The sequence below is a fragment of the Nerophis lumbriciformis genome, linkage group LG32, assembly GCF_033978685.3.
Source record: "Nerophis lumbriciformis linkage group LG32, RoL_Nlum_v2.1, whole genome shotgun sequence".
NCBI classification, from domain to species: Eukaryota; Metazoa; Chordata; class Actinopteri; order Syngnathiformes; family Syngnathidae; genus Nerophis; species Nerophis lumbriciformis.
In genome coordinates this window covers 7,468,033-7,483,011 of record NC_084579.2, presented here as the reverse complement: position 1 = coordinate 7,483,011, position 14,979 = coordinate 7,468,033, and the positions used below count along the sequence as shown (strand labels likewise).

The window sequence follows — 14,979 nt, the reverse complement described above, 5'->3', positions numbered from 1 at the left end:
GCAAGAGCTGCGACGCTGTTTATGTCTACGACAGTCACAAAACCGGGACATCTAACATGGTGCATCACATTTGTGCAAAACCCCGAACCTCCACAAACGCCCTGAGCATGAGCAGTTTCGTCCGCCGTGATCCCAGAAGAGTGCCACAGGATGTTAAAACAAGATAGAACGCAGCTGCCTGCAGCAGTTTGAGTGGCGCGAGCGCGCTTGGAGGTGCGCTCAGCGCGGCTCCCAGATGATTGCGCACTGGTGTGCGTCTGGGCTAGAGATGCGCGGATAGGCAATTATTTCATCCGCAACCGCATCAGAAAGTCGTCAACCATCCGCCGTCCACCCGATCTAACATTTAATCAGAACCGCATCCGCCCGCACCCGCCCGTTGTTATATATCTAATATAGACGATGCAAGGCATTAGTGAGGTTATAAAGCTTTTGCCTGTTAAAGAAAGGAGACTGATCCAATGCAGCACAGACATTCGCGTGCCACGCTGTCACGGCCCAGACGCACACCTGTGCGCAATCATATGGGAGCCGCGCTGAGCGCACCTCCAAGCGCGTCTCGCTGCCGGCGACGGCCGGGTATGGGCCCGACGCTCCAGCGCCATCCATTTTCAGGGCTAGTTGATTCGGCAAGTGGGTTGTTACACACTCCTTAGCGGGTTCCAACTTCCATGGCCACCATCCTGCTGTCTATATCAACCAGGGTGAGCCCCACCCCTTTCGTGAGCGCACTGCGCGCGGAGTGACCCCTGTTACGCGCCCCCGGCAACAGGGGTGGCGGGCAGGTAAGCTGCGCGGGCGGAGCGCGCGGAGTGACCCCTGTTACGAGCCCCCGGCCACGGGGGTGGCGGGCAGGTAAGCTGCTTACCTGCTGCGCGTGACGCCGGCCGCGGCGAAGGCGGACGAGGCGGGGTGTCGGCGCGGTGGTGACCCTGGACGTGCGTCGGGCCCGTCTCGCAGATCGCCTCAGCTACGGCTCCCGGTGGGGCCCTCTCGGGGGAAGGGGCCTCGGTCCCGGATCCCGGCGAGGCGTCCCTTCTCCGCTCCGTAAAAGTGTCCATCTCTTCTTCTTTTTTTTCTTCTGTTGTGGCATATGCTGCAGGTGCCTGCTCGTTTTTCGTATGTGGGTAACAACATTTAACTATGTATATATATTTCCGAATTGGATTAACTGCCACCCGCCTGAATCTATTTAAAATCTTTTTTTTTTTAATTTCATCCGCCCGATCCGCGGATAATCCGCGGACTCCACGGTTGTGCCCGCAAACCGCGCATCTCTAGTCTGGGCCGTGACAGCGTGGCACGCATTGAATGTCTCTGCTGCATTGGATCAGTCTCCTTTCTTTAACAGGCAAAAGCTTTATAACCTCACTAATGCCTTGCATCGTCTATATTAGATATATAACAACGGGCGGGTGCGGTTTTGATTAAATGTTAGTTCGTGTGGATGGCGGATGGTTGACGACTTTTGTGATGCGGTTGCGGATGAAATAATTGCCTATCCGCGCATCTCTACTGCTTAGTGAGAAGAATGATCTTATCAGACAGAAAATAAGCAACTACCACCCTTATTTGAGATATTTCATCTTACTCAGATTGCAGTTTTTGCAGTGTAAAAAGTAATAATCATTTATAAGTTTGTTGTCCCTTTAGCACAGCAAGTTATCAAATTGGCGTAACTTGTGTTGTCCCTTCCAGGAACAAAACGCTTCAAACAAACGCGTTGCTAACGTTAGACCCCAACGTCAGCGGCGTGTTCGTGGGCCCGTACCCGTTTGGCATCGATCCTGTGAGTAAAACCGTTAAAGGCGCCGCCGTCCAAACCGCGTCTTGCATTACTCTCACTGTGTTTTTTGCCGCAGATTTGGAGCATGGCGGTCAACCGGCTGTCCTTCCTCAACTCGTACAAGATGAAGATGTCGGTGGTCGTCGGCGTCATTCACATGACCTTCGGCGTGGTTCTGAGCGTCTTCAATCACTTGTGAGTCACAGCGGCGAAGAACTTTATCGATTGTTTTTTTGTGCAATGCTAATCTAATCCGTGCCCTCTGGTTTGCCCTCCCAGGCACTTCCGACAGAAATATGATGTTTATCTGCTCTTTCTGCCCGAGCTGCTCTTCCTGCTCTGTCTCTTCGGCTACCTGGTCTTCATGATCCTCTACAAGTGGCTGGCCTTCAGCGCGCGCGACTCCAGCAGCGTTCCAAGCATCCTCATTCACTTCATTAACATGTTCGTCATGCAGGGCAAGGACATCACTCCCCTGTACCCGGGACAGGTATTACAAGTTCAAGTACCAATGATTGTCACACACACAAATTATTCTCTGCATTTGACCCATCACCCTTGATCCCCCCCCTGGGAGGTGAGGGGAGCAGTGAGCAGCAGCAGTGGCCGCGCCCGGGAATCATTTTTGGTGCTTTAACCCCCAATTCCAACCCTTGATGCTGAGTGCCAAGCAGGGAGGTAACGGGTCCCATTTTTATAGTCTTTGGTATGACTCGGCCGGGGTTTGAACTCACAACCTACCCATCTCAGGGCGGACACTCTAACCACTAGGCCACTGAGTCAGCCTGGTTATTAACCTTCTATAGAACTGCAGGCACAAGACATTGATACAACGTTGATCACATGTCCACTTTGAAACAATGGTGCAAAATAGTTGTATTTGTTAAGCGTTGTCAAACGGTTGTTGTGGTTTTAGGGATGCAGATGAACGAGGTAGCAGCGTGAAGTAAAAAGGGGTATTTATTAGAGATGTCCGATATTATCGGCCGATAAATGCTTTAAAATGTAATATCGGAAATTATCGGTATCGGTTTCAAAAAGTAAAATGTATGACTTTTTAAAACGCAGCTGTACGGAGTGGTACATGGACGTAGGGAGAAGTACAGAGCGCCGATAAACCTTAAAGGCACTGCCTTTGCGTGCCGGCCCAGTCACATAATATCTACGGCTTTTCACACACACAAGTGAATTAATGTTGTGTCGTTCGCGAACGATTCGTTTGAACGAAGGAATCTTTTGAGTGAACGTACTGAACTGAATCACTTCATGAACTGATTCGTTCCTTTCTCAGTTCAGTTGAGCTCCGCCGCGACCATGCCGGTATGAGTGGAACTGGCGCATTCTGTGACGTCGGCGAACAACGCAGCCAGCTACTCATCATGGGGGCGGGGGGAGGGACTGAGCGAACGATTCGTTCACCGCGGATTAACGACATGAATCACTCAGTGAACGACAACGCTCTCGCTCTCTGCTTGTCCCAATGCCGCGAGTGATTCTCCTCCCGTCGCGGGGATATGTTTCATGCCATTGGCATCCGCTCTCCATTCATTCTCCAAGCTAACGGCTAATGTTGACTCAAGCCACATGAAAACAAAACACCGTCCCCATTATCTCAACACATCAAGTTATGAGAGTAGAGGAGACAGAAAGAAAGTCAGTGCAGGGCAAGGCTGAGCAGCAGCGACGCGAAGGGGAGGGGCGGGGGGTAAAGTGTAGGGCAGGCTGTTTGAGAAGATTTAAAATAAAAATAATAACTAATGTATGTACATATACATAGGCTATTATTTATTTGATTTTTATATTATTTAAGCTATTTATTTTCTTTTTTATTGCATATTTAAGTTGATATTTCCGTTTTTATATTTTTAAATGTAAGCTACAGAAATTTTAGTTTTAATGTTGGCTTTTCTGGCACTTGGTTTAATATTTGTTTTGTTTTATTTAAGGTAGCCTATTTATTTTCTTTTTGTTTGCACATTTAAGTTAATATTTTCTTTGTTATATTTTTAAACGTACACTACAGAACATTTAGTTTTTATGTTGGCATTTCTGGCTCTTAATTTATTTGTTTTATTTTGAAGGTATTTATTTTCTTTTTGTTTGCATATTTAAGTTTACATTTTCTTTGCTACAGAACATTTAGTTTTTATGTTGGCATTTGTTAAGGGTTTCTTAATTTAATATTTGTTTTTGCACTAAACAAACGAGGCCTATTTATTTAACTGTTGATTGCAAGCATTTTAGTAGGCTATAACTATTTTTTTTATTTCCCACTTTTATTTATTTCTTATTTTCATTTCAGTGCAATAAAACATCTTTAACAACCAAGACATTTAGTCACACTTTGTTTATTGGACAGGCCGGAAACGCACACACAGTGTTTTTAAAAGTAACAGAATCTCTACTACAGCTGCAATGTCTGTTTGCGAACGTCAAGGGGAGTCTGTCAGGGCAGAGAGCGATTCACGTCTGTCGCCCTCTGGCCCACAGAACTGTAGCTGAGTGATTCAGGTTCGCTTCATGAACTTACAAGAACTGACTGGTTGTCGCTGAGGACGTGATTCAGATTCAGGTTCGCGCTGCACTCACTCACTCATTCAGAATCAGGACTCGCGAACCTACTGACACAGAGAACTGACTGTGTCGCGGAGGAGGACGTCACATTGAGGCTCTCGTTCAGTCACTGTGCGTGTCGTTCATTGGGTGCTGAGGGCTTGTGTCGTTCGCGAACTGACACACAACGAGATCTGCCGCTGGGGAATCTGTTACTGACTGACTCGTGATTCGCCGACATGCCCACAGAACTGCTGCTGCAGAAGTGATTCGGTGATTCGGTGAACACATTTTTTGAACGAATCAATTTAAGGAACTGATTCTAGTGATTCAGTACAGTCAAAAGAACTGCCGATCCCATCACTAAAGTGAATGCAATGCATACTTGGTCAACAGCCATACAGGTCACACTGAGGGTGGCCGTATAAACAACTTTAACACTGTTACAAATATGCGCCACACTGTGAACCCACACCAAACAAGAATGACAAACACATTTTGGGAGAACATCCGCATCGCATCGCAACACAACATAAACACAACGGAACAAATACCCAGAACCCCTCGCAGCACTAACTCTTTCGGGACGCTACAATATACACTCCCCCGCCCACCTCAACCTCCTCATGCTCTCTCAGGGAGAGCATGTCCCAAATTCCAAGCAGCTGTTTTGAGGCACGTTAAAAAAAATAATGCACTTTGTGACTTCAATAATAAATATGGCAGTGCTATGTTGGCATTTTTTTCCATAACTTGAGTTGATTTATTTTGGAAAACCTTGTTCCATTGTTTAAAGGCCTACTGAAATGCGATTTTCTTATTTAAACGGGGATAGAAGGTCCATTCTATGTGTCATACTTGATCATTTCGCGATATTGCCATATTTTTGCTGAAAGGATTTAGTAGAGAACATCGACGATAAAGTTCGCAACTTTTGGTCGCTGATAAAAAAAGCCTACCTGTACCGGAAGTAGCAGACGAGTAGCGTGACGTCACAGGTTGTGGAGCTCCTCACATCGGCACATTGTTTACAATCATGGCCACCAGCAGCGAGAGCGATTCGGACCAAGAAAGCGACGATTTCCCCATTAATTTGAGCGTGGATGAAAGATTTGTGGATGAGGAAAGTGAGAGTGAAGGACTAGAGGGTTCAGATAGGGAAGATGCTGTGAGAGGCGGGTGGGACCTGATATTCAGCTGGGAATGACTAAAACAGTAAATAAACACAAGACATATATATACTCTATTAGCCACAACACAACCAGACTTATATTTAATATGCCACAAATTAATCCCGCATAACAAACACCTCCCCTCTCCCGTCCATATAACCCGCCAATACAACTCAAACACCTGCACAACACACTCAATCCCACAGCCCAAAGTACCGTTCACCTCCCCAAAGTTCATACAGCACATATATTTCCCCAAAGTCCCCAAAGTTACGTACGTGACATGCACATAGCGGAACGCACGTACGGGCAAGCGATCAAATGTTTGGAAGCCGCAGCTGCATGTGTACTCACGGTACCGCGTCTGCTTATCCAACTCAACGTCCTCCTGGTAAGAGTCTCTGTTGTCCCAGTTCTCCACAGGCCAAAGGTAAAGCTTGACTGTCATCTTCCGGGAATGTAAACAATGAAACACTGGCTGTGTTTGTGTTGCTGCGGTCGGCCGCAATACACCGCTTCCCACCTACAGCTTTCTTCTTTGCTGTCTCCATTGTTCATTGAACAAATTGCAAAAGATTCACCAACACAGATGTCCAGAATACTGTGGAATTTTGCGATGAAAACAGACGACTTAATAGCTGGCCACCATGCTGTCCCAAAATGTCCTCTACAATCCGTGACGTCACGCGCTGACGTCATCATGCCGAGACGTTTTCAGCAGGATATTTCGCGCGAAATTTAAAATTGCACTTTAGTAAACCAACCCGGCCGTATTGGCATGAGTTGCAATGTTAAGATTTCATCATTGATATATAAACTATCAGACTGCGTGGTCGGTAGTAGTGGCTTTCAGTAGGCCTTTAATGCATCCAGCGGGGCATCACAACAAAATTAGGCATAATAATGTGTTAATTCCACGACAGTATATATCGGTATCGGTTGATATCGGAATCGGTAATTAAGAGTTGGACAATATCGGAATATCGGCAAAAAAGCCATTATCGGACATCTCTAGTATTTATTCACTAAAGAAGCAAAAACAAATGGCGAGAGCAGAAGGGAATCGCTCTAAACGGCCAGACTATGACGGACACAAAACAAAATGCTGGAACGCAGCAAAAAAACACTTACTATGAAATGTGGAGCAGACGGCGTCCACAAAGTAGGAGCGCACTAGAGCGCATCATGAAAAAGATCGTCTGTAGTTACCAGTGAACAGATAACAGCATCTTTAAGGTCCCGTCAACCAAGGTAGACAAAAGGATCAACTTAAATGGTCTTAATTGCAAACAGAAAACAGGTGAGGGGAAATGGTCTGGGACATAAGTTCTCAGCACATTCTACAGAGAGCCTGCTGACCAACTGCATCTCTGTCTGGACTGGAGCCTGCAATGCCTCAGACTGGAAGTCTCTCCAGAGAGTGGTGAGGATGGCGGAAAAGATCATCAGGACTCCTCTTCCTCCTATCCAGGAGATCGCAAAAAAAAAGCCGCTGCCTGACCAGGGCTCAGAAAATCTGCAGAGACTCCTCCCACCCCCACCAAGGACTGTTTTCACTGCTGGACTCTAGAAAGAGGTTCGGCAGCCTCCATAGCAGAACCTCCAGGTTCTGTAACAGCTTATTCCCTCAGGCCGTAAGACTCTTGAACGCATCATAATAATCTCCTCAATTCCCCCCAAAAATGGATTAACTGGCTGGAATATAAAGACAATATAACATACATCCATAAACGTGGACGCTAGAGATGCGTGGTTTGCGGACACAACCGCGGAGTCCGCGGATTATCCGCGGGTCGGGCGGTTGAAATAAAAAAAAATTAGATTTTATCCGCGGGTCTGGTCGGGCGGTTGAAATAAAAAAATATTAGATTTTAAATAGATTCAGGCGGGTGGCAGTTAAACCAATTCGGAAATATATATACATAGTTAAATGTTGTTACCTACATACGAAAAACGAGCAGGCACCTGCAGCATGCCACAACAGAAGAAGAAAAAAAAAAGAGATGGCAACGCCGGCAGCAAACGTGGTACGCGACAAACTAAAAAAGGGAATACTAAAGACCAGGGGAAAAAAGGCCAGAAAAGTTCAGCGTGGACTCGTTTTTATGAGGTTGTAAATCAGGATGATAGTAATGCTGGCTACGTGATTTGCAAGAGCTGCGACGCTGTTTATGTCTACGACAGTCACAAAACCGGGACATCTAACATGGTGCATCACATTTGTGCAAAACCCCAGACCTCCACAAACACCCTGAGCATGAGCAGTTTCGTCCGCCGTGATCCCAGAAGAGTGCCACAGGATGTTAAAACAAGATAGAACGCAGCTGCCTGCAGCAGTTTGAGTGGCGCGAGCGCGCTTGGAAGTGCGCTCAGCGCTGCTCCCAGATGATTGCGCACTGGTGTGCGTCTGGGCCGTGACAGCGTGGCACGCATTGAATGTCTCTGCTGCATTGGATCAGTCTCCTTTCTTTAACAGGCAAAAGCTTTATAACCTCACTAATGCCTTGCATCGTCTATATTAGATATATAACAACGGGTTGGTGGCGGATGGCGGGCGGGTGCGGTTTTGATTAAATGTTAGTTCGGGTGGATGGCGGATGGTTGACGACTTTTGTGATGCGGTTGCGGATGAAATAATTGCCTATTCGCGCATCTCTAGTGGACGCATATGCAAAAGTGCAATATATTTATCTGTACAGTAATCTATTTATATCTGCACCTTATTGCTCTTTTATCCTGCACTACCACAAACTAATTTAGTCTATTTATATTTGCATTGTCCTTTCCATCCTTACACTTTCCATCATTGTAACTGAGCTACTGTGTGGAACGATTTCCCTTGTGGATCATTAAAGTTTGTCTAAGTCTAAGTCTAATGCAACGAAATTTCGTTCTTATCTGTACTGTAAAGTTTACATTTGAATGACAATAAAAAGGAAGGCAGTAGCGGGGGGTGTATATTGTAGCGTCCCGGAAGAGTTAGTGCTGCAAGGGGTTCTGGGTATTTGTTCTGTTGTGTTTATGTTGTGTTACGGTGCGGATGTTCTCCCGAAATGTGTTTGTCATTCTTGTTTGGTGTGGGTTCACAGTGTGGCGCATATTTGTAACAGTGTTAACGTTGTTTATACGGCCACCCTCAGTGTGACCTGTATGGCTGTTGACCAAGTATGAATGCATTCACTTGTGTGTGTGAAAAGCCGTAGATATTATGTGACTGGGCCGGCACGCAAGGTTAGTGCCTTTAAGGATTATCGGCGCTCTGTACTTCTCCCTACGTCCGTGTACACAGCGGCGTTTTTAAAAAGTCATACATTTTACTTTTTGAAACTGATACCGATAATTTCCGATATTACATTTAAAAGCACTTACATCCCTAAATGTAACAATCATGGCGTGCCGCCACAAATAATTAAACGGATGAATGTGAAGCACTGTTATTTAATTTCAGTGCTCTTCTTTGTGTATTTCCTTCACAGACGGGTCTACAGATGTTCCTACTGGTGATCGCGCTGCTGTCCGCTCCCGTCCTGCTCTTAGGCAAACCTCTTTTCTTGTACTGGATGCACCGTGGAGGCAAAAGCCTGCGCAGGCGCAGAGTAAGTCCGGTGTTGCGGCCTCGCTATGCAGCGTGCCGAGTTCCACAGAGCAGTGATTGTGAGACTTGCAGGGCTACGAGAGAGTGAGGCGCGCCAGCGAGGATGACAGTTCAGCGGCGCCGTCCTACGAGGACGACGAGGAAGAGGGACTTGATGAGACGACGCGCAGAGAAGCTCAGACGGTCAGAGAAACAGCGGTCAACTATTTTACCACAAAATGTTTGTATTGGAATGTACCTTATTTTCTGGACCATAGGGCGCACCGGATTATAAGGCGCACTGCCGATGAGCGGGTCGAGTCAGGTCTATTTTCATACAAAAGTCGCACCAGATCATAGGGCACATTAAAGGGGTCATTTTTATATATTTTTTCTAAATGTAAAACACTTTCTTGTGGTCTACATCAGTGGTTCTCAACCTTTTTTCAGTGATGTACCCCCTGTGAAATTTTGTTTAATTCAAGTACCCCCCTAATCAGAGCAAAGCATTTTTGGTTGGGAAAAAAAAAAAGAGATAAAGAAGTAAAATACAGCACTATGTCATCAGTTTCTGATTTATTAAATTGTATAACAGTGCAAAATATTGCTCATTTGTAGTGGTCTTTCTTGAACTATTTGGAAAAAAAGATAGGTTTTTATTTATATTTATAAAGGATTTTTGAATTGTTACTATTTTAAAAAAATCTCACGTACCCCTTGGCATACCTTCAAGTACCCCCAGGGGTACGCGTACCCCCATTTGAGAACCACTGGTCTACATGAAGTTAAAGTACCAATGATTGTCACACACACACTAGGTGTGGTGTAAATGTGTCCTCTGCATTTGACCCATCCCCTTGTTCACCCCCTGGGAGGTGAGGGGAGCAGTGGGCAATGGAAATGCCCCCCTCTACCTCAAAGAACTACTCACCCCCAAAACCCTTCTTTTTAAAAAAAGCCTTTTCTTTTTTTTTTTAGATATATGCATACTACATACCTGCCAACTACTCCGGTTTTCCTGTAATTAGTACGGTTTTCATCAACCTATTCCGGGTTACGGTTGCAGTGATAAAAAATACGGTTTTTCATTAATTAAAAAAAAAAATTTTTTTTTAATGTTTTATTCACGAAATCGCGTAACAATGACAATCGACACTGCTTCCCGTAACTTCCTATCGAGCCATTCCGAATGCCATGCGCGAGGCTATTTATAGCACCGCTGCCAAGCACGAGGCACCAGTTGCCATTGTTTCCAAACGAGCGAACGATCATGGAATCAGCCGGAGAAAAATCGCAAACGAGTCTTAAACCGAAAAGAAAACTGCAGTCATTCCGTGAAGAATATTCAAAAGCCTATCCGGGAATAATTATCCGTTCCAAAAAGGGTGAAAACTATGCGAATTGCACTTTGTGCAGATAAGATTTTTCGATCGGACACGGAGAAATTAGCGATGTAAAAGACCACGTTGGGACAAAAAAACACAAGTCTAATGCCGTTGCTAGCGATACAAGTGGAAAACTTTCAACGTTTTTCGGATTTTAGCCACAAAAAGGTAATGACACCAATGTTATCTATTGGAATTGTTTAGTACTGTTATACTGTTAAAAGTGTTTATACTATTTATGCTTTCAAGTCCAAGTTGAAGAAATCTTGTTAAATGTTGACAGCATAACTACCAAAATACAGAAGTATGTCCTTAATATTTTTGCAGTGCTATTTCTGTTAAAAAGTTAAAATGATTACATTAGAGATGTGATGTGCCACTTTTCAAGTGTCTGATGGCTTAAATTAATTTTCATTCATTTTTCATATTTTGAATTCTTTTGAAAGGCTTACAAAAAAACTACATTTGAATTGTAATTCCATGCTATTGACAGGACTATTAATTTTAATGAAGTTAGCTTACCATGTTTACAGTATGATAATTGTGATAGAAATGTGAATTTTAGGCACAGAATATTGTTTACAATTGAACAAGGCATTAGATTATACAAGCTTGGACAGAAAGTTAATAATGACACCAATTTTTTTTTTAATGGAATTGTTTAGTACTGTTTTACCATTTGTTTACTGTAAAAAGTGTTTATACTTTCAATTAACAAATTGAAGTCTTGTGAAAGGTTGACAGGATAACTGGCTTTAACTGTCAAAATAATTTCAAACTATTGAAGTTAGCTTACAGAATAAACATGTCAATCAACCCATATGATTTTTGCTGTAATATTTTTGTTTTGAAAAGTCACTGTGACTGATAGAAAAGTGATGGTTTTAGCAACATTTTAACCTGTCTGAATGCTAATAATCATTTTGCGTCGGGGGGCGAAGCCTGAACCCCCCACCAGGACTTTGTCCTGGACCTACCGGGGCCTGCGGCCCCTGGACCCTGGCTACTAGGTTTTTCTGATTTCAAAAGTTGGCAGGTATGATACTAGATTTAGCTATTTGGCTGTTCTAGTTTTTATTTATTTTTATTTTTTATTATCTTTTTATTTTTATTTTTTTTAATACACTGTAGCACTTTGAGGTTGTTTACTCAATGTCAAGTGCTTTTTACAAATAAAATCTATTATTATTATTATGGGCAGCAGTGTGACTAAAGTGGTGAAGCTGTATATTCATTTGCACTTTAGTTCAAAAACATTATTAATATAGTTAATCGGTTTTAGCGCAACATAACTGTATGTAAATGTATTTTTTCGAGTTATTTATGAGTCACTTTTTATAAAATCAAGAGTAAGATTATTAATTCAGTATTAATATTTGAGTGGCCCCAAATTCAAAAAGGTTAAGAACTCCTGTTTTATAACGGTATGAATTCCAGCATCAAGGCCAGATTGTGGACAATACACTATTGTGGGACCTTAAATAACATTAAAAAACACTACAATTTCTGACCTTAAAAGACAATAATGCTGAGTTTCAATTGACAACCAGTTTTGTTGTATTATTTGTTGTCCAGTTTGACTTTGCGGACGTGCTCCTGCACCAGGCCATCCACACCATCGAGTACTGCCTGGGCTGCATATCCAACACGGCGTCGTACCTGCGACTCTGGGCTCTGAGCTTGGCGCACGCACGTAAGTGCCGCCCTAATCCGTCGAGGCGCCAAGTTGTGATGTTTGTCATGGATTTGGTTGCTTATCCGTCCAGAGCTGTCTGAGGTGCTGTGGGACATGGTGATGCGTCTCGGCTTCAAGATCACCACGAGAGTCGGGGTGGTGTTTTTAGTGCCCGTGTTTGGCGTCTTTGCGCTACTCACCGTGTCCATCCTGCTGGTCATGGAAGGTTTGTCGGCGTTCCTCCACGCTCTCCGCCTCCACTGGTGAGTCCCCGCTGCACCAGCACACCACTGCAAATAGAAATCTTAAAGTTAGGCATGGCTTTGTTTGCTCTGAATGTCCTGAACTCCTGTTTCCATATTAGTGTTGTATTGAACAAACTAGTGTTGCCATAGACCAGGGGTGTCAAACTGGTTTTCATTGGCAGTTATGGTTGCCCTGAGAGGGCCGCTTTTAACAATATATGTGTGTATATCATACTTGCCAACCCTCCCGGATTTTCCGGGAGACTCCCGAAATTTAGCGCCTCTCCCGAAAACCTCCCGGGACAAATTTTCTCCCGAAATTCAGGCGGAGCTGGAGGCCACGCCCCCTCCAGCTCCATGCGGACCTGAGTGACGTGTCAACAGCCTGTTTTCACGTCCGCTTTCCCACAATATAAACAGCGTGCCTGCCCAATCACGTTATAACTGTAGAATGATCGAGGGCGAGTTCTTGGTTTCTTATGTGGATTTATTGTTAGGCAGTTTCATTAACGTCCTCCCAGCACGGTAACAACACACAACAACAGCAGTCACATTTTTCGTCTACCGTAAAGCAGTTCGTCTGCCGTAAACAGCAATGTTGTGATACTCTTAAACAGAACAATACTGCCATCTACTGTACATGCATATGTGACAATAACATCTAGGGCTTTTAGAGAGTGCAGTGCACAACTGCGCACACAACAATGAGACGAAGCAGAATGCGTCATCAGAGAGGGTGTTCAGCATGGTTAGAAAAATAGTGACAGAGAATAGAACGAGGATGGACAATTCAACCCTTAACTCAACAATGAGTAGATGAGTGTTATGTGTTTGTATATGTGTAAATAAATGAACACTGAAATTCAAGTATTTCTCTTATTTATTTATACATATATATATATATATATATATATATATATATATATATATATATATAGCTAGAATTAACTGAAAGTCAAGTATTTATTTTATATATATATATATATATATATATATATATATATATATGAAATACTTGAATTGGTGAATTCTAGCTGTAAATATACTCCTCTCCTCTTAACCACGCCCCCCCACCCAAAAATCTACAGTTGTTGATTTGCGCTAAAAAAAAAAAAAATGTTACTGTAAAATTGCAGGGTTTTTTTATTTACATGAAAAAAACAAATGTAAATTTTACAGTAAAATCCTGGCAACTGAGCTGCCTTTTTTTTTTTTTTTTACCAAAAAAACAGCAGTAGTTTTTCCATTTACAGTAATATACTCTACATTTTGAGGTGAAATTATTGCAACTTACCATATATTTTTTTAAATTTTAGTTTAAAAAAAAAAATCTACTAATAAAATGCATACAAAAATTGTGTAATAATAGTATTCACTGTTAGAAGCGGCCCATTGGGGCCAAACATATCTGCGATGTGGCCCTCAGTGAAAACCACTTTGACACCTCTGACATAGGTCAACTGGAAGGCCTTTTAACTTCCACAAATATCTATAAACAAAAAATGCCTTTAAATGTATTTTCCTTTACTACAGTCAGTGAAAGCATCAATTGTTTGATTTCTAATGTTCTGAGATGACATTTTTTATTTCAGGGTGGAGTTTCAGAACAAATTCTACCACGGCACAGGCGTCAAGTTCGTGCCCTTCGACTTCTCCCTTTTGCCCTCGGTTTTCGAGCAAGACGGCCTCCTCTGAAGCGTGGAATGCGGACAGACGGCGGGCCTTTTGACTTGGAAGGATGCTGCATACTGGGGACAATTCTCACTGTGAAGCCTCAAGACGATGAGAAGTCGCTCTCGTAGCAAAGTGTTTTTTGACCGTTATGAAGATAGAAAAAAAAATCCTTTCTGCTGTGCTGACTGCCTTACTTCTCCATCCAGCAAACCTCTGGGTGCACATCGGTGGATTTAAAACTGCAGTTGAAGGCACACGGGTGGGTTACAAACTTGAATTGTGCTGTGTAAACAACTTCTTAGCAGCACAATGCAAGTCTGTCATGGTGCCATACATATTTATTTCATAAATTGTCTGACAAATAGCAAAGAAGCACTTTTCAGAAATGATTGTATTGTAAGGGTCACCTTATTTATGATTGTGATGATGCCAAAATTTAAAAAAATGTTTTGCTATTTGCTTATTATTATTATTAATAATTCATTATTTAAATGTAACCCTGTTCCTCTACTCTGCAGCCAGATGTGCTTATTGTATGTATTATTCATTGTGCTATTTATTTCAAAGAAAAAAAACTCTGTAGTAGAGTCCAATATTTTACCATTTTGATGTGTTGAATAAAGCTTTCGCAAGCATGTGTTTTAATTTATTGGGGGCTTTTGACATCTGAAATTTAACTTCATCTTTAACATTAAAGCATATTTAATACAATAATTTACAATACATGTGTGTGTTGATTAAACATTAAAACGTAATGTTTTGGAAAATGCATGATTTTTTTAAAATTTATTTTTATTTTATAAACTTTTATTTATAATATTCAACATTTACATACAATCAATAAATAATAATAATCAAACCAAGAACAGAAACAGTACAAAACAGCGCCAGGGGGTTGTAGACTCAGTAAAGTAA

The 14,979-nt window shown here is 42.8% G+C and overlaps 1 protein-coding gene and 1 long non-coding RNA gene across 2 annotated transcripts in view; one reads left to right on the top strand and one right to left on the bottom strand.

The window, feature by feature from the left end:
* Window positions 1-14,699, top strand: part of atp6v0a2a (ATPase H+ transporting V0 subunit a2a) — a 53,629-nt gene extending 38,930 nt beyond the window's left edge. Inside the window, exons 13-20 of the mRNA XM_061926761.1 lie at window positions 1,699-1,789; window positions 1,863-1,981; window positions 2,066-2,276; window positions 8,988-9,107; window positions 9,179-9,289; window positions 12,046-12,163; window positions 12,237-12,408; window positions 13,983-14,699. Coding sequence (XP_061782745.1) covers window positions 1,699-1,789; window positions 1,863-1,981; window positions 2,066-2,276; window positions 8,988-9,107; window positions 9,179-9,289; window positions 12,046-12,163; window positions 12,237-12,408; window positions 13,983-14,085 — 1,045 coding nt within the window. The 3' untranslated portion in view covers window positions 14,086-14,699. The remainder of the gene's footprint in view (window positions 1-1,698; window positions 1,790-1,862; window positions 1,982-2,065; window positions 2,277-8,987; window positions 9,108-9,178; window positions 9,290-12,045; window positions 12,164-12,236; window positions 12,409-13,982) is intronic.
* The window catches only part of LOC133574595 (uncharacterized), a 7,060-nt gene continuing 3,980 nt past the window's right edge, over window positions 11,900-14,979 (bottom strand). The window contains exons 2-3 of the long non-coding RNA XR_009811412.2: window positions 12,346-12,435; window positions 11,900-12,250 (exon numbers count right to left, since the gene is read on the bottom strand). This is a non-coding gene — a long non-coding RNA (uncharacterized lncRNA). The remainder of the gene's footprint in view (window positions 12,251-12,345; window positions 12,436-14,979) is intronic.